Genomic DNA, 24077 nt, shown 5'->3' on the forward strand with positions numbered 1-24077 from the left:
TTATTAATATTATAAATTATTGTTTTCACAGATTAAGAATTATATAACAGAATTATAGCCTTTTTTCCCTAAGTAAATATTGGGCATGACTTACAGATGCCTGATGTTAGAATAATCTTATCCATCCAGACAAGTTTCTGAGGAGGAAAATCAGACATCAAGCACTTAAAAATATATTTCCACATTCTATTTTATTTATTTATTGACCCTCCATACCCAAGTACATTTGAAAAACATCACCATACCCTGTGGCTTTAAAAAATGGCACAGTTGGCTGAAATTCACATGACCTCCTGAGTTCAATCTCATCAAATGTTTTTTTCTCAAAATTGAAAATTTTTTTTTGCTCTTCTATTTTATCAAGAGTGCCACCAAAAAGAATGTCTTCTTGATGGTGAATTAAAATTTTCTTCCAGGTTATTCGTCCGAGTTGGAAAATAATTTTTTTTAATTTTTTGAGATGGAGTCTTGCTCTGTGACCCAGGCTGGACTGCAGTGGCACGTTCTCGGCTCACTGCAAGCTCCACCTCCTGGGTTCACGCCATTCTCCTGCCTCAGCCTCCCGAGTAGCTGGGACTACAGGCGCCTGCCACTACGCCTGGCTGATTTTTTGTATTTTTAGTAGAGACGGGGTTTCACCGTGTTAGCCAGGATGGTCTAGATCTCCTGACCTCATGATCTGCCCACCTCGGCCTCCCAAAGTGCTGGGAATTACAGGTGTGAGCCACCGCACCCAGAGGAAAATAAATTTTCAGAGTAGACATTTTAAAAGTAAGATGTGTTCAGAAATATTAAAAGTAGTTTGATTTTTAACCCACCAATGCTAATAAAATAGAAATCTATTTTTATTTCATACAAATACATTTATTGCCCAATATTATCCAGTTCATATCTCATTCCAGACTCATCTGTTTTGTCCTCATTTACCTCATAAGTTTGGAAGAGTGGAAATGGCTGAACTTCTTAATCTATCAGTTTCAGGAAAGGAGTCCCCCAGATTTGTGATGGTTGGGTTGTCACTCTCAATGGGATTTTAACCACAAAACTTCTGAGAAAGTCCCTTTTTATGGGATTCAAAACATAAGCTAAGATGATGAGTCATATTTTGGAATCAAACTATATCTCAGAAACCATCTAGTAGCTTTAGAAATCAATGTAACATTTATCAAACACTTTCCAAGCTCTTGACCTATTAAGAGCCTATGTCTAGAAACAGCTAAGCAACTGGCATAAGCTCCACAATAACAGTCCTAGAACCAAAAGGCACTCTCAGTCCATTGTTGCCATTACAATGGAAAAATCACTTTTGGCTCCATGGCCTGAATGTATAATCACTCGCCTTCCCATCTATTACAACCTCAGTTTGTACTAAACAGGCTGCATAGTACAGAAAAAGGAAAGAAAATTAAAAAGCAAACCTAATCCACAGAATTGTTCACATGTGCTCTGTAAGCCTTCCACGCAAATGACACCAGGTTTCCCACCATGCTACACCCAGATAGGAAAAGCTCCTTTGCTAGTTCCACAATATTCTTTCTTTTTTGTCGGCTAGAGCTCCACAGCCTGGTGAGAATGGGATCTGTGTGTTGTGCTGTACTTTCTTTGGAGACGGAAGTTGTGGGATCCCTGCTGATATATTCAGCGGCATGTTCTGTAACCCATCCTCTAGCATTCAGTGTACAGACTCACCACGACAATCCCTCTGCAAGTGCACACTCAAATCTGTGTTCAGTAGGGTCTGCTGGGATTGTTTTAAGGACTCTGACCTGATAAGAACATATTGCTTTCTTAGGTCCTTCAAAAAACACACACAAGTCATTTTTATATACCCAAAAATATAGGTAGGACTGGGCAGAGAATTTCTGTAACACACTTGACAGTAATTTCAGGTAGAGCTTCATGATATTTAAAAGGGAATGCAGAAGTCAGAGAAAGTGTTACCTGAAAATATAGCAGAGTACTCAATAATTTTCCCTCTACACATAATAGACTTGCTTTTTCTAAAAACTGCAAAAGAAAGTACCATAGCTATATGTGACATCTCCTGGTTTATAGTCACAGGAAACTTTTGAAGATCTCAGCTCCATGGTCCCCTTTTCAATACAATCTTTCAATTCTTCTGTAGCCACCTTGTCATTCACAGTGAACTTTTTCTAACTGGAGAACATACTACCCAGCAGTTGTAACTCAGACAATCTCAGTCATTCTGTGATAATTCACAAGTCCTTCCTTCCTTCCCTCCTTCCTTCCTTTCCTTCCTTCCTTCCTTCCTTCCTTCCTTCCTTCCTTCCTTCCTTCCTTCCCTCCCTCCCTCCTCCTTCCTTCCTTCCTTCCTTCCTTCCCTCCCTCCCTCCCTCCCTCCTTCCTTCCTTTCTCTCTCTCTCTTTTTTTTTTAGACAATTTCATTCTTTTGCCCAGGCTGGAGTGAAGTGGGGTGATCTCAGCTCACTCCAACCCCCACCCCCAGCACAGGTTGAAGCGATTCTTCTGCCTCAGACTCCTGTGTAGCTGGGATTACAGGAGCAAGCCACCACGCCCGGCTAATTTTTGTATTTTTAGTAGAGACAGGGTTTCGCCATGTTGGCCAGGCTGGTCTCGAACTCCTGGTCTCAGGTGATCCACTTGCCTCAGCCTCCCAAAGTGCTACGATTACAGGTGTGAGCCACTATGCCCAGCTATAATTCACAAGTTTCTAGAGAGGCAAGGGCAAGAGAATTTATACCCACAAACTTGGGAGAACCCAATGGGATAGAAATACAGCTACTTCCAGCCATATGGCTACTTCCAGCCTGGGAAACACAGCATGGTAGCAGGCGTGGTGGCACATGCCTGTGGTCCCAGCTACTCAGGGAGGCTGAGGCAGGAGGATCATTTGAGCCCGGGAGGTCATGGCTGCAGTGAACCGTGATCATACCACTGCACTCCCACTTGGGCAACAGAGTGAGACCCTGTATCAGAAAAAAAAAAATAAAGAAATGTGGCTACTAGAGAAAATGTATCTGATTACCAAAATTAATCACAGACAGGATTTCCCCTTTATTCTACTTTCAGATATACTTTACCAAGATAAGAAATATAGTGAAATCCAGTGACAGTCATAAAAAATGCTGATAAAACTCAGCATTAATTAGTCTTTATTAAACTTGGTGGTACTTTACCTTCAACTGTTACTAAGATGTATTTTCTTGGGGGTGGACAAATACTTTTTAATGGCTTTTTTTAATGGCTTTAAAGTTTTTCTTTTTTCTTTTTTTTTTAATATACTGGAGAATCACGCAATGCACAATCAAGGGCCACAAGTCTGCACTCTCCTTTGCTACTGGTCCTGTAATGGCAGAACCTTTCATTTCGCCTTTATTACTCACTATGATCCCTGCATTATCTCTGAAATAAACACACCATCTTTTCTCCGGTATGACTTTCATTGTCGAATGACCGCTGCTGGATGTACCATTTTTCTGAGCTCTGGTTTGCCTTTCTTGACTGTGGCCATCACCATGTCACCGACACCAGCAGCGGAAAGTCTGTTCAGCCATCCCTTGATCCCCTTCACGAAGATGATATACAGGTTTTTGGCTCCTGTGTTATCAGCACAGTTGATCACAGCTCCTACTGGAAGACCCAAGGAAATCTGGAATTTCACACCAGAGGACCTACCACATCCTCGCTTTGACATCTTGAACACGGGAAAGAAGGAAAAAAGTATTTTCAAATTTTTTAAAGCGAACTTCGTATTTAAATAGCAGCAACACTACATAGGTAGTATATGCCAGGAAAGCATTTGTCAACTGGGATCCCTATACAGTCAATTGAGAAAATAAGATATAATAGTTTGCTAACATTACAAAACAAATGTACAATAAGAATAATTTCCGTATATATCGGCTATAACTCACCACAATTCAATACGAGATTTGGGTGGGGACAAATATCCAAACTATATCAGAGGGATTTAAAAGAAAAGAAAATAACCATAATAGTACTAGAGGAATATATAGGTGGATTTCCACCGGGCGCGGTGGCTCAAGCCTGTAATCCCAGCACTTTGGGAGGCCGAGACAGGCGGATCACGAGGTCAGGAGATCAAGACCATCCTGGCTAACACGGTGAAACCCCGTCTCTACTAAAAAATACAAAAAACTAGCCTGGCGAGGTGGCGGGCGCCTGTAGTCCCAGCTACTCGGGAGGCTGAGGCAGGAGAATGGCGTAAACCTGGGAGGCGGAGCTTACAGTGAGCCGAGATAGCGCCACTGCGCTCCAGCCTGGGCGACAGAGCGAGACTCCTTCTCAAAAAAAAAACAAAAAAAATAGCATCCGCTAGCAGCCTCTCCCAAATTCACACACACACACACACACACACACACACACATTGATGAAAACATTGAAGAAGACAGAAACAGCATGACTAAAACTAAAACTGATGAAAAACAGATTTTCAGAATCCAGAAGGAAACCGTAATACTGAGTCTGGACTCAGGAAGTCAAGAAGGCAGGAAGGAGATACAGGTACATGTATATATATTTCCCTACTACATAAAACTGTGTCCTTTCTTGCTGGTCTAACCCCTACTCCCATCTGCCCTATAAAGCCCTTCCTTCCCACATATTATTTGGAATTGTAGCTCCGTGATTAGCCAGTATTCACCCTCAACACTTGTTCACAGGTTGGCTAACAACAGTGCTTCCACAGCAGCATCTCATGAATGCTGTTTATCATTTAAAATCCCACCTACCTCAGGGGTCTGCAGATAAGAATAGGATCCTCTTTGCTTCTACTTTCCTTAAAACAATAAATCATTCTTTTCAGGCTGCTGTCAACAAAATACACCTTCTGACATCTGTCCTCTTACCAGCCTCCTGGTCATACCCTTTTAGTCTCTAAACACTTAACACTTGGCTCTCCACCCTCATTCCAAACATCATCCTGGACGGTCTTTTTAAAGTCCTGATTAGGTTCATGTGGCATATCTGTCCACTGCTTGGCCTCTCAGTTATAAAAATCTTCATCTCCCATATCCTTTTCCTCTATTCCACTTCATCTGCCACACCACAGTCACATCCTGATATTACTACTTACATTTTCCCAATTTCACCCCACTCTTGGGTCACGATCCCCTTGCCAGATTCCTCATTTAACTGTTTCCACCTAGACATTCTTCAAGGAAATCTTGACCTTGCATTGGCCCTTATATTTTCTCCCTAACACTAAGGACTCTTTTCTTTTTACTCCCTTCATTGTTCACTTTAGATTTCATGATCTTTTGTGTCAGTCACTCTCTTGCCAATACCACAAAGTCTCTTGTACATCTGCTCCTTCAGCCTATTCATCTGGAGAAACCAAACACTACACAAACCCAATTATTTGTTTTCAGCTTTTTTTTTTTCCAGAGAAAAGTTGAACACTGCCTGGAAAACAAACAATGCAGTTAGGCCGGGCGCGGTGGCTCAAGCCTGTAATCCCAGCACTTTGGGAGGCCGAGACGGGCGGATCACGAGGTCAGGAGATCGAGACCATCCTGGCTAACACGGTGAAACCCCGTCTCTACTAAAAAATAGAAAAAATTAGCTGGGTGAGGTGGCGGGCGCCTGTAGTCCCAGCTACTCGGGAGGCTGAGGCAGGAGAATGGCGTGAACCCGAGAGGAGGAGCTTGCAGTGAGCTGAGATCTGGCCACAGCACTCCAGCCTGGGCGACAGAGCAAGACTCTGTCTCAAAAAAAAAAACAAAACAAAACAAAACAAAACAAAAAACTAGCCGGGCGAGGTGGCGGGCGCCTGTAGTCCCAGCTACTCGGGAGGCTGAGGCAGGAGAATGGCGTAAACCCAGGAGGCGGAGCTTGCAGTGAGCTGAGATCCGGCCACCGCACTCCAGCCCGGGCGACAGAGCGAGACTCCGTCTCAAAAACAAAAAAAAACAAAAAAAAACAATGCAGTCAACAGAAGCTTTAGACTACTAAGAATTAATGATCCCGTGCCTTAGTTGTGTCTTCATTACAGCCCAACAAATGTACCATACTTCTGTAATTTTCTAGGACCCTCAGTAATTATCTGAACACGTCTTCAAAACTCTGACCATTCTACCTTCCTCCTTGACTTCAACAGACGAGTTTTCCTCCAATTTCACAGGACAAGCTAATCAGATTATAATCCTTATCTTTCCAACAGCAAACACATAAATTGGACCGATGATTATTATACACCGTTTAACTAAAATGGTTGTTAAAATAGTAAAATTATCTGATACCCTCTGATATATTCTTTCATTGCCCTTGCCATTTCCCTAGGACTTCTCTGACCTTCCCCTGATTCCCAGCTAAAGTGTTAATTGTTGATTTATCAGTCTTCCAAAACCCCATTCCAGCCCTAGACATGTGGCTAGTCCAATGGATGGTGATCAGGTCATGTTGGTTGTTAACTGTGTTGAATATCATCCCTTCCCATGAACCTTCCTTGCATCTTCAACTATAGTTGCTCCATAATTCTGCTAAAAAAAGAAGTGTTAAAAGACGGGGCGGGGGGGGGGGGAATGAATGCACAAGGCTAGTCATTGCTGCACCGTTTCTTTTCTTTCTTTTTCTTTCTTTCTTTTTTTTTTTGACAAGGATTCTCGCTCTGTTACCCAAGCTTCAGTTCAGTGGCCTGATTTCAGCTCACTGCAACCTCCGCCTTTCGGGTTCAAGTGATTCTCCTGCCTCAGCCTCCTGAGTAGCTGGGATTACAGGCGCCTGCCACCACGCCTGGCTAATTTTTTGTATTTTTAGTAGAGGCAAGGTTTCACCATGTCGGCCAGGCTGGTCTGGAACTCCTGACCTCAGGTGATCCACCCACCTTGGCCTCCCAAAGTGGTGCGATTACAGGCGTGAGCCACCGCACCCGGCCTAATTTTTTTATTTTGCAAATTTTAATTAATTAATTATTATTATTATTATTATTAGAGACGGAGTCTAGCTCTGTCACCCAGGCTGGACTGCAGTGGCGCGATCTCGGCTCACGGCTCCGCCTCCCGGATTCACGCCATTCTCCTGCCTCAACCTCCCGAGTAGCTGGGATTACAGGCGTGAGCCACCACACCGGGCCGTAATTTTTTTTTTTTTTTTAAAGAAAACCCCACATATACACTCATGCAAAAACAGGATACTAGAAAATAAAATGTAAAACCAAAATTTAATATTGTCTTTTTGGACATGGGATTGTGGGTGACTTTAAAATCCAGCTACTTCTACTCTTCTTATAATGATATATATTATGTGTAATCATATATGTAATACATATGTATAATACGTTATATATAATATATAAATATATATAATTTGTTGGCGGGAGGAACAAGGGAGAGCAGGTTTACAAAATCCGAAAAGCCAAATGCCCCAGTGGGAAAAAAGCCTCGATTTCCGTAATTCCCTGGTTAAAATCGAGGAACACCTTGGACTTCGAAGGCACTACCTGGGTCCCAGGGTGCACCATTCCTCTAATCCCCCATTTGCAGCAACATCTGGGAAGTCCCGAGAATGGGAATCGATGCCTCTTTTTCCGAAAGATAATTAAGCGTCAACAATAAAAAATAAACAAAAAGTCCATCTCGGCCCCAAAGCAGCATCGGCTGGCCTGCGAGATACCCACTCACGAGGCGAGTCCACAGCTTAGGACTCAAGCCCGGGTTCGGAAGCTATCGCGGAGATCCGAAAGGCAACGCTTGCAGCTGCAGTGACGCCACCTGCCCATAAGTCCTTGCGCTCACAGCATCCCGGAAACCCACGGGCTAGTGCTTCCGGGCCACGTCGGCCCAGGAAGGCGCACGCGCGAAGTATGGCGAGCTTCACTCCGCGCTCTTAGGCTGCCGGTGGGGCCTGCGAGTGCTCGGGAGCTGTCGGGGTCACAAGAGAAAGCCTAGCTGTCAATGACAGCCCCAGAGCGCCTGGGAGCCTTGCGATACCCAGGTGTCTGTAGGCAGCCAGCAGACACTTCCACGCTGATCTGGAATCTTCCCTCGCCCGGCCCTGCCCCTCACAGGGATGGCAAAGGACATTACAACCTACATCCCTTCCCCGATCTGCTGGCTTCAGATTGGCAGATTGTGTTTAAGTGGAATGCTCGTGGTGCCCCTTTGCTGAAATTTTATGGACTCAGTTTTCTCAAGTAGTTCTAATAATCGCGGGGAGAGAGGGGGCGGGAACGTAATTTCTGCATCTGCCCTTAAATACCTTTAAACCTTGGCTGCATTGCAGCTTTTATGGAATTTCACCAATGGTCTGTTATTTTTGAGTTTCCCTGATACACATCTTTCTTAATAACAAAATAAATAGCACTTTGGGAGGCCAAGGCGGGTGGATTACCTGAGGTCCAGAGTTCAAGACCGGCCTGGCTAACATGGTGAAACCCCCAGCTCTACTAAAAATACAAAAAATTAGTCGGGTCCCGTGACTTGCGCCTGTAATCCCAGCTACTCGGGAGGCTGAGGCAGAATTGCTTGAACCTGGGAGGCAGAGGTTGCGGTGAGCCGAGATCACGCCACCTCACTCACTCCAGCCTGGGCTACAGAGCAAGACTTCGTCTTCAAACAAACAAACAACAAAAACAAAATAAAACAAGGCATGTGGCCAATATTCCCTGCCAGTACTTGTTTTCTTTAGAAAATGTAACTTTTAAACATAATTTGACTTGAAACGGTTTCTTTTCAGGATTTATCATTTTTTATAGGTGATTCCAGTTCAAAATATTTATTACATTAATATGTTGACAAATCGTCATTGCTGAACAAATTTTTTTATGTGCAATCATATGGAACATTTTACATTTAAGGATGTTTATAGATCAAGTATATAATCATTGATAGAAACTGGGCAGGGCGCGGTGGCTCACGCCTGTAATTCCAGCACTTTGAGAGGCTGAGGCAGGTGGATCATCTGAGGTCAAGAGTTCAAGACCAGCATGGCCTACATAGTCAATCCTCGTCTCCACTAAAAATTCAAAAAATAGCGAGCGTGGTAGCACGCACCTGTAATCTCGGCTACTCGGGAGAATGAGGTGGGAGAATCACTTGAACCCCAGGCGGCAGAGGTTGCTGTAAGCCAGGATTGTGCTACTGCACTCCAGCCCAGGTGACAGATCCAGACAGAGTCTGTCTCCAGAAAAAAAGAAAGAAAGAAAGAAAGGAAGGAAGGAAGGAAGGAAGGAAGGAAGGAAGGAAGGAAGGAAGGAAGCAAGCTAAGAAAGCTATATTGCTTATACTCTTAACATTTCTAACATTTCACTACATTTATCCATTCTCAAAAGAACTTTCTCATCACAAGATTGGAAAATCTGTACTTCCCTGGCTTAGTATGACTTAATCATAAACGTCTAAATTTGACTGATGTCCCAGGAAAGAAAACTTGTAAAACTACTCTGTTGCAATCTGTGTTTGTGACATTTGAGATCTGCATATTATGCATAACAATCTGGTTTTTAATATAATGTACAGAGAAGGAACAAGTTTTAGCGGTTTAGCTGCCACTTTAGCTGCTTAAAGTAATATATGCATCATCTGCCCCCTTTGGTGGTAAGAATGTCAGATTCCATTCTCTGTAGGGTATTTCGTACAAATCTGTTAGTCACTGGAGGAATCAGAAACTAGACACACAACTGGTCCATCTGGCTGTGGTGGCAGCAGAGGACCTGGGATTTCCAGGGCAACTGACAGGGCAATAGAATGGGCAGCAGGGAGGAAATCTGGGGAGGTACATAAGATTTAGGTCCAGTAGAAGCACTGTGCTTTAAATACCATTCTGACCCTCATTTATGTTTAATAACCTTTATATTTAAGATCTATCCACATTGCCTTCTTCCCTTTTATTTCTTCAGATTTCTACATTGTATTACATAATATATGCTATCTTTCACTTACTGATTCATTTTGTGATAAGCATAGTTTGCCTCCAACTTTTTACTAACTTAATGCATTGTCTCTCACCCCAGCTCCATTCCTCAACTAAGTCAGACTGGTCAAGAAATATCCAACACCTGGTATCAACCTGTGTGCTAGCAAATTAATAAATAATAAATGCTTTTGGAACCAATTTATGGAGGTCCTCAAAAACTGGGTGGTGTGTTTAATGGTAGGTCAAAATTTGGCAAAAATAAATGTACAGAAAGCCATTTCCAGAACAAAAAATGTCAGAATACAATATGTCAAACAAATCTTCTAAATTACTAATCTGATGAATTGTTGATGCTTGTTAAAAAATTTTAAGCCCTACTCGTGCCTCAGCCTTGTCTGAGGCAAGCCCAGGAGCAGGGGCAGAGCATGAGTATACAAAACAAGACGAACTGCAAACTCCACTTCAGAAAAACTTCACCTATTTATGTATCAAAAGGCTGGAGTAAATGCAAAACTAAAGCTCTGAAAAACTCTATTTGACAAACTAGCTTTCAACTGCCAGTAAAAAGCCTAGAAGTTGGCTGGGCGTGGTGGCTTATGCCGGTAATCCCAGCACATTGGGAGGCCGAGGCAGGCGATCACCTGAGGTCAGGAGTTCGAGACCAGCCTGGCCAACATGGTGAAACCCCGTCTCTACTAAAAACACAAAAATTAGCCAGGCATGGTGGCAGGCCCCTGTAATCTCAGCTACTTGGGAGGCTGAGGCAGGAGAATCGCTTGAACTTGGGAGGCGGAGGTTGCAGTAAGCCGAGATCGCACCATTGTACTCCAGCCTGGGCGACAGAGCAAGACTGTGTCTATTAAAAAAAAAAAAAAAAGCCTAGAAATTAAACAAAACTGGTTTTATTTCATAAGACGTCTAGAGATAGGCAGCGGCTGGTGTTGGGTCAGCAGCTCAACAATGTGGCAACTGGCATCTTCGTGTTTCTCTTGGTCCTTCCTTCTGTCGTAGTTCAAATAACTCCTCCAGCTCCAGCCATCACTTTGGCGTTTATGGCAAAGAGGGGGAGGAAGTGGCCTAGCTGCATATGTTTCTTTAATCAGGAAGCAAAGTTTTCCCAGAATTCCCAAGGCCAAAGCTGTGTCCTGAGGCCACTGAGAGTTGTTAGTTGCAACAGAGGCTGAAAGGGGAGCAATTAGCTTTTCTGGGTTCTTTAGTGAAGGCAGGTAAGGGAGAAGGGGGTTGGGAATGGCTGGCAAATTGGAGCACCAACATTACCCTTGTGGATAATTTCTTTTTCAAAATGGGCAACTGATATGTGAAGAAGTATTTAACAACAATTTTAAGGTTATAATTTGAAACTCAGTTCTGCTTTCAATCATGACATTTTTAACAGATGCATTTCAGCTATATTATTTTTTCTTGTCCCCCACTCCCCAACATTCTAGAATGGAACTAAAATAAAATTACTTAATCTTTCAAGAAAAAGTGGGAAAAAAAAATCAGAAGGCCAACAGTGACAAGATACTTTCAACTACACTTACTGTCATTGTCCTTCTACACCAAAAAACATCTGGAAAACATCCCCACATCCTTTGGCATTTAAGAACTGATAGAGCTGACCAAAGTCCATGTGGTTTCCCCTGGCTCCATTAACACTGAACACTTTTTCTTCAAAAATGGAAAATTTCCTTTGTCTTTCATCATTTGTACCATCAAAAGGAATGTCTTCTCGATGGCGGATTAAAATTCTCTTCCAGTTTAATTTTCTGAGTCTGTAAAGAAATTTCCAAAGTAAACATTTTCAAAATGTATACAGCACATAAAACAGAAGTTATAAAACAGACTTTTCCTATAAGTAGTCTACTTTTTAAAATTTTTATAACTTTTGTTTATTTAGTAGAGACAGGTCTTGCTATGTTGCTCATGTTGGTTTCAAACTCCTGGCTGCAATTGATATGCTGCCTCAGCCACCCGCAGTGCTGGGATTACAGGTGTGAGTCATCACACCCCACCCAAGAAATCTACTTTTATCTCAGAGGGATTTATTTTAATCAAATATGATTCTGGTCATAATCCCATCCCCAAACTCATTTGTTGCCCTTACTACGGCCTTGTATCAGTAGTTTAGAAATATAGGAATTACTGAATCCCAAACTATTAATGGATCTTCTCAGAAATTCATTTAGGATATCAGTAGAGAAATGAGAAGACTAGTGGCAATTCTAGTGCTTCTAGAAAGCCCCTTACTTCATAGGGCATACAGTTTGCAGCATCACTAAGATAAGGGAAGGATCAGATCCATGAAAGTGGATAGGGTCATAGTGTCTTGGGCAGGAGCTCAATTCATTCAGCGTATATTTACAGAATGTCTCCTATATGCGCTTGTCAGGTGAGGGGGAAAATGCTGACTACATGCGATTTCTGCCATATCCATCAACTTGACATTGAATCCCCATAAAGATACAACCCCTGGGACATACTTATCTCCACATCTGTAACAGTCATGTGTTGCTTAACAATGGGGATACATTCTGAGAAATGTATCTTCAGGCTATTTTGTCATTGTACCACCACGATAGAGTGTACTTACACAAACCTAGATGGCACTTTTTTTGTATTTATATTTTTTAATATAGAAAAGCAAATGTCCCAGCACGATTACTGAATATCACTCTGATATTCAATAGTGGGAAGATCAAGTGCCATGTATCAGGTTTCTACATGTGCTCCATTATAATCTTATGGCACCACTGTTTTATGTGTGGTCCATTATTAAGCAAAACATCACTAGGCAGCACATGCCTGTATCTTGTTTAGTATTAAAATTTTAGACATGACTTCACATACATATGTGAAAGCAAACCTTGACCAGAATTCTTCACAGGCACTTTGTGGGCCTTCCACACAAACAACACCAGGTTTTCCAGGCATGCTAAACCCAGACAGGGAAAGCTCCTTTGCCCACTCTAGAATAGTCTTTCTTTTGCATTTGTTGTAGATATGATGGCTGTAGATCCAGAGTCTCGTGAAGATGAGGTCAACTGACTGGACTGTGCTTCCTGTGGGGGGTGAAGATGAAGTATCTCTGCTGACATAGCTAGACGCGTGTTCTCTAACCCACTCCGTGGCATTCAGTATACAAACATCTCCATGACAATGTTTTTGCAGGAATGCAGTCAGATCTGTGTTCAGCTGAGTCTGCTGGGATCTACTCAATATTACTGATCTAACAGAAAAGATATAAGAAAATAATTGTCTTGGAACAGAAAACAAATTCGAGAGTTGCTTTTATTCTCAGATTAATTTGACCTCTAAAGTTGGCCAGAACTTCTGTAACGTACCTGACAGTAATTTCAGGCAGAACTGCCGGGTATTTAAAGGGAAGAATACAGGCCAGAGAAAACATCGCCTGATTAAAGAGAAGAAGAAAAAGTGCACTAACCAATGTTTTAAGTCTCAACATGTTTCAATCCTTCCAAAAGCAAAACTGAATTACCATTGCTTCCTCAGATACATCCAGGTTCATATTGATAGTAAAGTACACTTTCGAAGATCGCCCCTCCATTGTCTTCTTTTCAATACAATCTTTCAGCTCTGCTACAGCCAGTTGGTCATTCACCATGAGCTCATTCTCACCAGGGAACATACTGGCCAGCAGGTCTAACTCAGCAAGCTGGGCCTCCGCCTGCTCTATCTCAATCATTTTTGGACATGTGTAAGTTTCTAAGGAGGTAAAGACAAGAGAGACAATTTACATATGCAATCTTAGAAGAAATGAATACATCAACAAGGGCACTTACTAAAATTGTATTTGATTTCTTCATAAATTGTACAATTTAATTAGTCTCTTCCCCATTACTCTACTTTCAGATATAATATGCTAAGTCCTATGCTAAGACCAGCCTGGGCAACATACTGAGACCATCTATAAAAAAACAAACACAAAAAACTTTTAATAGTAAGTAGACACCACATTCTTCTGTGTCTAGATAGTTAAGCGGACATTTTGAGCTACCATAAATGGGCAATTTCATCAAAGTAAACCAATTATGTAGTCAAAAAGCTGTATCAATAATGTAGCCAGAAGAGAGGATATGACTGGTTGAAATCTAGAATGAACAGAATAAGTCAGAGAGTTTGATTATGTGAATGGTCAGTTTCTTCTTTTTAAGTAAATATTGTTTATTAGTTTTTTTTGAGACAGGGTCTAGCTCTGTCACCCCAGCTGGAGTGCAGTGGCATGATCCCAGCTCACTGCAACTTCAACCTCCCAGGCCCAAGCAATCCTCCCACCTCAGACTTCTGAGTAGCTAGGACCACAGGTATGCACTGCCACGCCTGACTTCATTTTTTATTTGTAGAAACAAGGTCTTGCTATGTTGCTCAGCCTGGTCTCAACCTCCTGGGCTCAAGCAATCCTCCTGTCTTGGCCTCCCCAAGTGCTAGCATTATAGGTATGAGCCACTGTGCATGGCATTTATTAGTTTTTCTTTTTTTTTCTTTTTTTTATTTGAGACAGAGTCTCGCTCTGTCACCCAGGCTGGAGTTTAGTGGCACGATCTCGGCTCACTGCAAGCTCCACCTCACCGGTTCATGCCATTCTCCTGTCTCAGCCTCCCAAGTAGCTGGGACTACAGGCACTCGCCACCACGCCCGGCTAATTTTTTGTATTTTTACTAGAGATGGGGTTTCATCATGTTAGCCAGGATGGTCTTGATCTCCTGACCTCGTGATCCACCAGCCTTGGCCTCCCAAAGTGCTGGGATTACAGGCGTGAGCCACTGCACCCGGCCCATTTATTAGTTTTTAAGAAGCAAAGGAACATAAAGAGAAAATAAATGCTAATTGTCCTGTTGCTTAAGTAACCCCTGTTAACATTAAAACATTTTAAGCATTATACATATATATACATATACATGTGAAAAATGCTGGTATAATGTAAAAATATGTACAATGTTGAGATATATACAGTATATATATTTTAAAAGTACCCAAGGGGGGTAATATATACTTTTTCCTCCTACTTCCTATCTCCCTCCCCACCAAATATATTTTGTAGATCCATTCACTGTCAACACATAGTGGTCTACCTCATTCTTTGTAAATGTTGGCTGTTATACTGAATCATGTAGATATGCCATAACTTATTTAATTCTTTACCTATTGATGGACACTTGGGTTGTTTCCACATTTTTACTAATATGAACAATCCTATAATGCAAGTTCTTTTTATATATATAGTATGGTAAACTGAATACCGTGTATTCAAGAATAAACTCATAGAGGTGGATTGTTGGATCAACAGGTACATTTTTAGTTTTGACAGATACTGCCAAGTTGCTTTCCACAAAGTTGCCATGCAGAACAGAAGTTTACAATTGTACTCAGTCTCCTGCTTCTTTTCTTTAAAGGAAAATTCTTAATACATAGTTCCTTTTGGCCTAGCACGGTGGCTCACACCTGTAATCCCAGCACTTTGGGAGGCCGAAGAGGGTGGATAGCTTGAGTCCAGGAGTTTGAGACCAGCCTGGGCAACATAATGAAACCCTGTCTCTACTAAAAATACAACAAAATTACCCAGGTGTGTTGGTGTGTGCCTGAAGTCTCAGCTACTTGAGAGGTTCAGGTGGGACGATGGCTTGAGCCCAGGAGGTGGAGGTTGTAGTGAGCCAAGATCATGCTACTGCACTCCAGCCTGGGTGACAGAGCAAGACTCTGTCTCAAACAAACAAACAACCTAAACCATAGTTCCTTTTATCAATCTCTTCTTTTACAAGTTTCAAGCTTTATGTTTTTGTTTGTTTTTCTTTTTTGAGATGGAGTCCTACTTTGTGCCCAGGATGGAGTGCACTGGCATGATCTCAGCTCACTGCAACCTCTACCTCCCTGACTCAAACAATTCTCCTGCCTCAGCCTCCCAAGTAGCTGAGATTACAGGCACCCGGCACTATCCCCAGCTAATTTTTGTATTTTTTTTATTATTTGTTTATTTATTTATTTTGAGATGTAGTTTTCACTCTTGTTGCCTAGGCTGGAGTGTAGTGTCGCGATCTCGGCTCACTGCAATCTCTGCCTCCAGCGTCCAAGCAATTCTCCTATCTCAGCCTCCCAAGGGGTGAGATTTCAGGCACATGCCAGCATGCCTGGCCAATTTTTTTTGTATTTTTAGTAGAGACAGGGTTTCACCATGTTAGCCAGGCTGGTCTCGAACTCCTGACCTCAGGTGATCTGCCTGCCTCAGTCTCCCAAAGTGCTAGGATTACAGGCATGAGCCACTGTGCCCGGCCTAATATATCTTGATTAGAAAGGATTTCTCTACTGCAATATTATTTTAAAATTCTTCTATTTTTTAAAAAAATTAGCTGGATGAGGTGGTAGGCACTGGTAATCCCAGCTACTTGGGAGGCTGAGACAGGAGAATCGCTGGAACCTGGGAGTCAGAGGTTGCAGTGAGTTGAGATCGCACCATTGCACTCCAGCCTGGGCAAAAAGAGTGACACTCCGTCTCAAAAAAAAAAAAAAACTTCTATTTTCAATTTGAAATACATTTTCAATTTCTGCATTTAAATATTTGATCCATCTGCAATATACTTCAGTTTAAAAGGTAACAGAAGTTTCCAGCTTATTTTTGTTTTTCCAGTTAGCTAGCCATTTGTACCAGTACATCTTATAATACATTTGAAATGCTTCTTTCAACATATGTTAAGTGCCTACATGTATTTGAGTCTTTTTCTGGATTCTCCATTTTGTTATATTGATCTGTCTATAACATCATATCCTAATCCTCTTTTTTGTTTTTGAGACAGAGTCTCACTGTGTCACCCAGGCTGGAGTGCAGTGGTGCGATTACAGCTTGTTGCAGCCTTGAACTCCTAGGCTCAAGCAATCCTCCTGCCTCAGCCTCCCAAGTATCTGGGACTACAGTCATGCTACCACCATACCCAGCTAATACTCAACTCTTCAAATCACTATGATGGGTTAGTAAATTGCTCCTACTCTGTCTCTTCATAGCCATCACTCTTCTTTTCTAGAATTCTTTTTTGGTATTTCCTGGCTCTTCTCACATATAAACATTAGAATAATTTTGTTAAGCTTTGAAAACAAGAAAAAATGGTAATTGCATTGCAATTAAAGATTAATGCACAAAAAGACGATATGTTTATAACATTTTTTTAACAGCTCTAATGAGGTATAATTTATATACCATACTATACTATTGCCAAGCAAGATCTTTAAAATGTTAGCATCCCTTAAGGTTTGGTTGGGGACCTCTGTCTTCTCTACTGTCTCATAGTACCAAGTATTATTGAATATTAAATGTCCACAATTCTCAAATTCTTATGGTGTTCCAAATTCTTGAGCCCCAATATTTGTAAATTTAACTATATCTATATATTTCTATTGGATGGTATATTATTCCATTTTCTGTTACTATAACAGAATACCTGAGACTGGGTAGTTTACAATGAAGAGAAATTTATTTGGCTTCTTGTTCTGGAAGCTGGGAAATCCAAGAGCATGGTGCCTGTGTTTGGCAAGGGCATTCTTGCTGAGTCATCCCATGGCGGAAGGCAGAGGGCAAGAGAGAATGAGAGCAAGAGCAAGAGAGATGAAGGGGCCAAACACATGCTTTTATCAGGAACCCACTCCCACAATAACTAACCCACTCCTGCAGTAACACCATTAATCCATTCGTGAGGGCTCTGTTCTTTGAGAACTTTTTCAACCCTGCCTTGTTTCTCTTCTCCTTCTGGAACGCTGATGACAGGAAGGTTACATTGTTTGTTATATCCCTGCACATCCCTTCATCACCTCTGAAAGTTCCCACCTCTCAACACTATATTGTATTGGGAGAAAGTTTCTAACACATGAACTTTGGGGCACACATTAAACCACACAGCAGAGAGCATCTCGGTCTCAACAGTTCTAAAATAGGTCTAAATGGCCGGGTGCAGTGGCTCACGCCTATAATCCCAGCACTTTGGGAGGCCAAGGCAGGTGGATCACAAGGTCAGGAGATTGAGACCATCCTGGCTAACAAGGTGAAACCCCGTCTCTACTAAAAATACAAAAAATTAGCCGGGCATGATGGCAGGCACCTGTAGTCCCAGCTACTTGGGAGGCTGAGTCAGGAGAATGGCGTGAACCCGGGAGGTGGAGATTGCAGTGAGCTGAGATGGTGCCCCTGCACTCCAGCCTGGGCAACAGAGCAAGACTCCGTCTCAAAAAAATAAATAAAAGTAAAATAAACTAAAATAAAATAGGTCTAAATTATATATATTTAATAATAACTCTATTATTATTTCTTTTCTGTTTAGAGAATCTATTTTAACCATTCTTTTAGGATAGGTCTGCTGGTGACAAATCTCCTAGATTTCCTTCATCTTAGAATGTCTTGATTTCCCCTTCATTTCTGCAGAATACTTTCACTGGACACAGCATTCTGGCCTAACAGTTTTTTACTTTCAACACTTGAAAAATGCTGTGCCTCTTCATCTAGCCTCTCTGGTTACTGATGAGAAATCACTCTCATTTGAATTGTTTTCCTTTATAGATAAGGTTCATTTTTGTCCCTAATTTTATTTTATGTTATTTTATTTTTGAGACGGAGTCTCGCTCTGTCGCCCAGGCTGGAGTGCAGTGGCCGGATCTGCAGTGCAATGGCACAATCTTGGCTTACTGCAACCTCCACCTCCCGGGTTCAAGTAATTCTCCTGCCTCAGCCTCCTGAGTAGCTGGGAGTACAGGCGCAGGCCACTACGCCCAGCTAAGTTTTGTATTTTTAGTCGAGATGAGGTTTCACCATGTTAAAACTCCTGACCTCGTGATCCACCTGTGCTGCCCTCCCAAAGTGCTAGGATTACAGGTGTGAGTTGCCACACCCAACCTTTTTTTTTTTTTTGAGATGGAGTTTTGCTCCTGTTGCCCAGGCTGGAGTGCAATGGCACAATCTTGGCTCACTGAAACCTCCGCCTCCAGGGTTCAAGTGATTCTCCTGCCTCAGCCTCCTGAATAGCTGGGATTACAAGCGTTCGCCACCACGCCCAGCTAACTTTTTGTATTTTTAGTAGAGAAAGGGTTTCATCATGTTGGTCAGACTGGTCTCAAATTCCTGACCTCAGGTGATCTACCTACCTTGGCCTCCCAAAGTGCAAGGATTACAGGCGTGAGCCACCATGCCCAGCCCCAAATGGTTTAGGTATTTATCCTAGGCAAAAGCAATCCTAATTAGGCGATAGATTATATGGGCACAATTCTTATTTGTGACTTTTCAGAGTCTTGTTAAATCCCAATATGGAGCACTGTGAATTTCCAAGAGGGGTGTTCAGTATTCTGTCTGTCTCCAGAACAGGTTTTTCCAGGCCAAATGACATTAGCCCTCCTCTCCACAGAACAGAGCAGGATTCCTTGCTTTGCCATGTAATCACCCAAATTTAAGTAGTTTAAATATAAGCATTTAAAGCATCATAGAAGATGGTGGGTAGCCATGATAATATTTATACATATATTAACATATATTTATTAATACATCTATTAATGTTTAATTTGAAGTTTTCCTTTTCTAATAACTGTTGGAACTGCAAATATTCCTCCCTCCTTTTATTGCAATGTTTTCTTTTTTCAGATTTTTTTTTTTTTTTTTGAGACGGAGTTTCGCTGTTGTTGCCCAGGCTGAAATGAAATGGTGCGATCTTGGCTCACTGCAACCTCCACCTCCCAGGTTCAAGTGATTCTCCTGCCTCAGCCTCGCAAGTAGGTAGGATTACAGGCATGCGCCACCACATCCAGCTAATTTTTTGTATTTAATAGAGATGGAATTTCACCATGGTGGTCGGGCTGGTCTCAAACACCCGACCTCAGGTGATTCACCTGCCCCCTCGGCCTCCGAAAGTGCTGGGCTTATAGGTGTGAGCCACCTTACCTGGCCTCATGACAATGTTTTCTTTGCTAACCACTGACTTCGTACAATGTTATATCCCACTTTTGTAACTTGATATCGTACAAACATTTGGTGGTGGTGTTTTGTTTTTTTTTTTTTGAGACAGAGTCTTGCTCTGTCGCCTAAGCTGGAGTACAGTGGCACCATCTCTGCTCACTGCAAGCTCTGCGTCCCAGGTGCACGCCATTCTCCTGCCTCAGCCTCCCGAGTAGCTGGGACTACAGGTGCCCGCCACCACGCCCAGCAATTTTTTTTTTTTTTTTTTGTATTTTTTGTAGAGACGGGGTTTCACCATGTTAGCCAGGATAGCTGCGATCTCCTGACCTCGTGATCCACTCGCCTCGGCCTCCCAAAGTGCTGGAATTACAGGCGTGAGCCACCACACCCAGCCCTTTTTCTTTTTTTTTTAACAAAATCCTCATACATACTTAAAATCCCTGGACTTATTGGAATTCCATAGACGTATTTGCTAGTCTGTTTTGGAGTTGAGAAACACAGAAAACAACTTCTTGGCTGGTTATTAGAGGAAGTGCATTTACTTTGTTTTTTGTTGGAGTGGCTCTGTCACCAGTGTTTGGATTCTATTACCAGATTGCCAAGGTGCAACTCCAGGCTCTGCCACTTACCAACTGCACGACCTTAGGCAAGTGGCTTAATTTATCTGTGCTTTAGTCTCCCCAACTCCGTAACTGGGATGAGAGAGTTGCTGTGATGATTAGATGAGAATTTGCGGAAAGTGCCTGGCAACAGAGTAAATTTTATGTGTGCTTGCTACTATTATTATTTTTTTTTTTTTTTTTGAGACGGAGTCTCGCTCTGTCGCCCAGGCTGGAGTGCAGTGGCCGGATCTCAGCTCACTGCAAACTCCGCCCCCCGGGTTTACGCCATTCTCCTGCCTCAGCCTCCCGAGTAGCTGGGACTACAGGCGCCGCCACCTCGCCCGGCTACGTTTTGTATTTTTTAGTAGAGACGGGGTTTCACCGTATTAGCCAGGATGGTCTCGATCTCCTGACCTCGTGATCCGCCCGTCTCGGCCTCCCAAAGTGCTGGGATTACAGGCTTGAGCCACCGCGCCCGGCACTTGCTACTATTAACTTAAAAACCTTTTTTTAAATTTGAGACAAGGTCTAGCTCTGTCACCCAGGCCAGAGTGCAGAGTTGGTTCACTACAACCTCTGCTTTCTGGGTTTTTTAGTAGAGATGGGGTTTTACCACATTGGCCAGGCTGGTCTCGAACTCCTGCCCTTGTGATCCATCCGCCTCGGCCTCCCAAAGTGCTGGGATTACAGGCATGAGCCACGGTGTCGGGCCGCTTATTACTATTTTTTTTTTGAGACGTAGTCTCTTTTTTTTTTTTTTTTTTTGAGACGGAGTCTCGCTCTGTCGCCCGGGCTGGAGTGCAGTGGCCGGATCTCAGCTCACTGCAAGCTCCGTCTCCCAGGTTTACGCCATTCTCCTGCCTCAGCCTCCCATCCCAAGTAGCTGGGACTACAGGTGCCCGCTACCACGCCCAGCTAATTTTTTGTAGTTTTGGTAGAGACGGGGTTCCACTGTGTTAGCCAGGATGGTCTCGATCTCCTGACCTTGTGATCCACCCGTCTTGGCCTCCCAAAGTGCTGGGATTACATGCGTGAGCCACCAAGCCCGGCCTGGTCATCATTTCAACAAATGTTTCTAAAGCACTTATGTTCAAGCATTGGCACTAAGATAACAATGAATGAAAGTAATAAAACAACTCTACTAGTGGGAGGATACCATGATATCAAAAACAAATTTATATGCTCAGCCCAGGTGCAGTGGCTCACGCCTGTAATCACAGCACTTCGGGAGGATGAGATGGGCAGATTACCTGAGGTCAGGAGTTTGAGACCAGCCTGGCCAACATCATGAAACCCCATCTCTACTAAAAATACAAAAATTAGCCAGGTGTGGTCGCACACGCCTGTAGTCCCAGCTACTAGGGAGGCTGAGGCAGGAGAATCACTTGAACTGGGGAGGCGGAGGTTGCAGTGAGCTAAGATCATACTACTGCGCTCCAGCCTGGGCAACACGTGAGACTGTTTCAAAAAAAACAAAAAAGAATTTTTATATCCAGTAAATAACTGCTATGAAGAAACCTGAAGAAAACAAGGACAAGGGAAACAATAAGCAGCAGGGGGTGAGACTGCACAAGTTGTTGTCAGGAAAGGCCTTTCTCCTAAGGTGACTGTAGGAAAGAGACTTTAAGGAACTGAAAAAGGACGCCATGTGTTTTTCTTGGCCAAGAGTGTTCGAGGGAAAGTGAACAGCATGTTCAAATGCCTTGAGGTAGGAGGGTGCTAGAGCAGCTGGCCAGCGCACAGTGAGCTGGGGACAGGGGGAATGAAAGAGTTTAGTAAAGAAATGTGGGGCAGTTTACGTTGGGACTAGTTAAGCATGGCCAGAATTTCGAATTTTATCCCGACTGATACGTAAGAGCTACAAGAGAGGTTTGACTTACGAAGATCCCCACACTTGCTGCTATGGAGAAAAGTGAAAGGAAACGTGGGGTAACCAGATAGACACCGCAATAACTAGGGAGAGAGAATGGTGGCTTGGATAGGATTATAGTGGTCAAGTTGGTAAACTTCAGGTTCTGGATACGTGGAGAGAACAGAGGCAACAGGATTTACAGATGAATTACATGAGACACGGAAGAATGACTCTAAGGCTTTAAGCTACTGAAAGTATGGATGTGCCATTTATTTGGACGGTGTGGTCATGGAGAGCTGAGGCTCTATGAGAGCTTCATGAGAGCTTCATGGAGAGCTGAAGTAATGAAGTGCCTACTAAGACACCTGTGAAACAGAGATGTCTAGCACCTGTTAAATTGGAGTCTACAAGAGACTGAGCTACAGATATAATTTTGGGAGTCCACACTTATTTGGAGCTATGTATTTGTTTAAAGGCTCCCAGGGAGTGAGCAAAGTCGGGAGAGGGTCCTATGGAATTGGAGGTAGCGAAGATAAAATGGAATAGCAAACGAGCACGGGACGGAGGACTCTTGAATGGATAACTACGGGAGTGATGTCACCGGTCATTCATCTGCCAAATTATTTTCGCTTAAGAGATTTCAGTCCTTCCAAAAAACCCTCAAGATAATTTTATGACTCAAGATTTCAGCGAATGCTGTAAGGAAATAGACTGTAGCCGGGCGCGGTGGCTCAGGCCTGTAATCCCAGCACTTTGGGAGGCAGAGAAAGGGGGAGTGCTTAAGCCCAATTGTTCAAGACCAGCTGGCTAACACAGGGAGACCTCGCCTTTACTATTACTTAAAATATATATATATTTAAGAGAATGTAGACTGAAACTTGATATTTCTGAGTGGAATAATACTTTTCCTTGCAGATTTTTTTTTTTTAAAAACAGAGCACGGCACCCCGCGACCCAAGCCACGAAGCTCTCAGGAAGAATGCCCAGCACGCAGCCGCCCTTGAACCCTGATTGCCCTCTGGGAGAGGTCCCCGGCTGGAGCGGGGCTGCTGAAGCCGGGAAGCAACGCCGAGGTCCAAACCGACCGATGGGCGCCTGCAGTGAGGGGAGGCGGCGGGCAGCCATGCCGGGAACGTTCCCAAAGAGTTGCGCCCGGCGGGGCAGCGTGGGAAACCCCCGTGGCGCTCGCCACTGGCGCTGAGGCGAGACTCACCTTGAGTCGCGGCCCCCTCACTGCTGTAACCCGGGTTCCATGGCTGCACGGACAGCTCAGTTTGCATCGGAAGGGAGCCTCAAAATTCTAGTATACTGCGACCCAAAACTTACAAACCGCCTCAGCTAGCGACCTACCAGAAAAAACACTGCGCGCGGCGCATGCGCGCGCAGGGCGGCGGCCGGAAGCTAGAGCTGGCCTGTCCGGCGCCGGGTCCGCCAGTGTTTGTGTACGCACCTGGAACGACATAGGGAATGCTTTGTCCCTGCTAGGTACTTCTCAGTCGCAGAGTTTTCTTCTTTTTTTTTTTTTTGAGACGGAGTCTCGCTCTGTCCCCCAAGCTGGAGTGCAGTGTCGCGATCTCGGCTCACAGCAGCCTCCACCTCCCGGGTTCCAGCGATTCTCCTGCCTCGGCCTCCCGAGTAGCAAGGATTACAGGCGCCCACCACCATGCCCAGATAATTTTTGTATTTTTTAGTAGAGACGGGGGTTTCACCATGTTGGCCAGGCTGGTCTCGAACTCCTGACCTCAGGCGATCCGCCACCCCTGGCCTCCCAAAGTGCTGGGATTACAGGCCTGAGCCACCGCGCCCAGCTGGAGTTTTTCTTCTTAAT

General features: G+C 43.4%; 1 protein-coding gene and 1 pseudogene across 3 annotated transcripts; both read right to left on the reverse strand.

Moving 5' to 3' along the window:
- Positions 1-2589: 2589 nt before the first annotated feature.
- On the reverse strand, positions 2590-8352 carry LOC117095646 (annotated as a pseudogene).
- Positions 8353-10741: 2389 nt separating this feature from the next.
- RWDD2B (RWD domain containing 2B) lies at positions 10742-23649 on the reverse strand. 3 transcript variants are annotated; one of them, XM_033232247.1, is made up of 7 exons: positions 23464-23482; positions 22364-22420; positions 22278-22292; positions 13355-13581; positions 13200-13267; positions 12722-13084; positions 10742-11630 (listed from the first exon to the last, which is right to left on the reverse strand). In XM_033232247.1, exons 4-7 carry the CDS (start codon positions 13559-13561, stop codon positions 11402-11404), a joined length of 867 nt encoding a protein of 288 aa, XP_033088138.1. In that variant the 5' UTR covers positions 13562-13581; positions 22278-22292; positions 22364-22420; positions 23464-23482; the 3' UTR covers positions 10742-11401. The 3 variants fall into 3 exon arrangements, with proteins under 3 accessions (XP_033088138.1, XP_033088137.1, XP_033088136.1); XM_033232246.1 differs by lacking the exons at positions 22278-22292; positions 22364-22420 and having other exon boundaries at positions 23463-23649; XM_033232245.1 differs by lacking the exons at positions 22278-22292; positions 22364-22420; positions 23464-23482 and adding an exon at positions 23600-23620.
- Between the last annotated feature and the right edge of the window lie 428 nt (positions 23650-24077).

The sequence above is a fragment of the Trachypithecus francoisi genome, unplaced genomic scaffold, assembly GCF_009764315.1.
Source record: "Trachypithecus francoisi isolate TF-2019V2 unplaced genomic scaffold, Tfra_2.0 Lachesis_group14, whole genome shotgun sequence".
Classification (NCBI taxonomy): Eukaryota; Metazoa; Chordata; class Mammalia; order Primates; family Cercopithecidae; genus Trachypithecus; species Trachypithecus francoisi.

Coding starts and splice junctions, on each gene's coding strand:
- RWDD2B (XM_033232246.1), bottom strand. CDS start 23,529: ATGCAAACTGAGCTGTCCGTGCAGCCATGGAACCCGGGTTACAGCAGT. Junction 13,582..23,462: donor TGAGGGGGCCGCGACTCAAG/GTGAGTCTCGCC, acceptor TTACCTCCTTAG/AAACTTACACATGTCCAAAA. Junction 13,268..13,354: donor ATGTATCTGAGGAAGCAATG/GTAATTCAGTTT, acceptor CTCTTTAATCAG/GCGATGTTTTCTCTGGCCTG.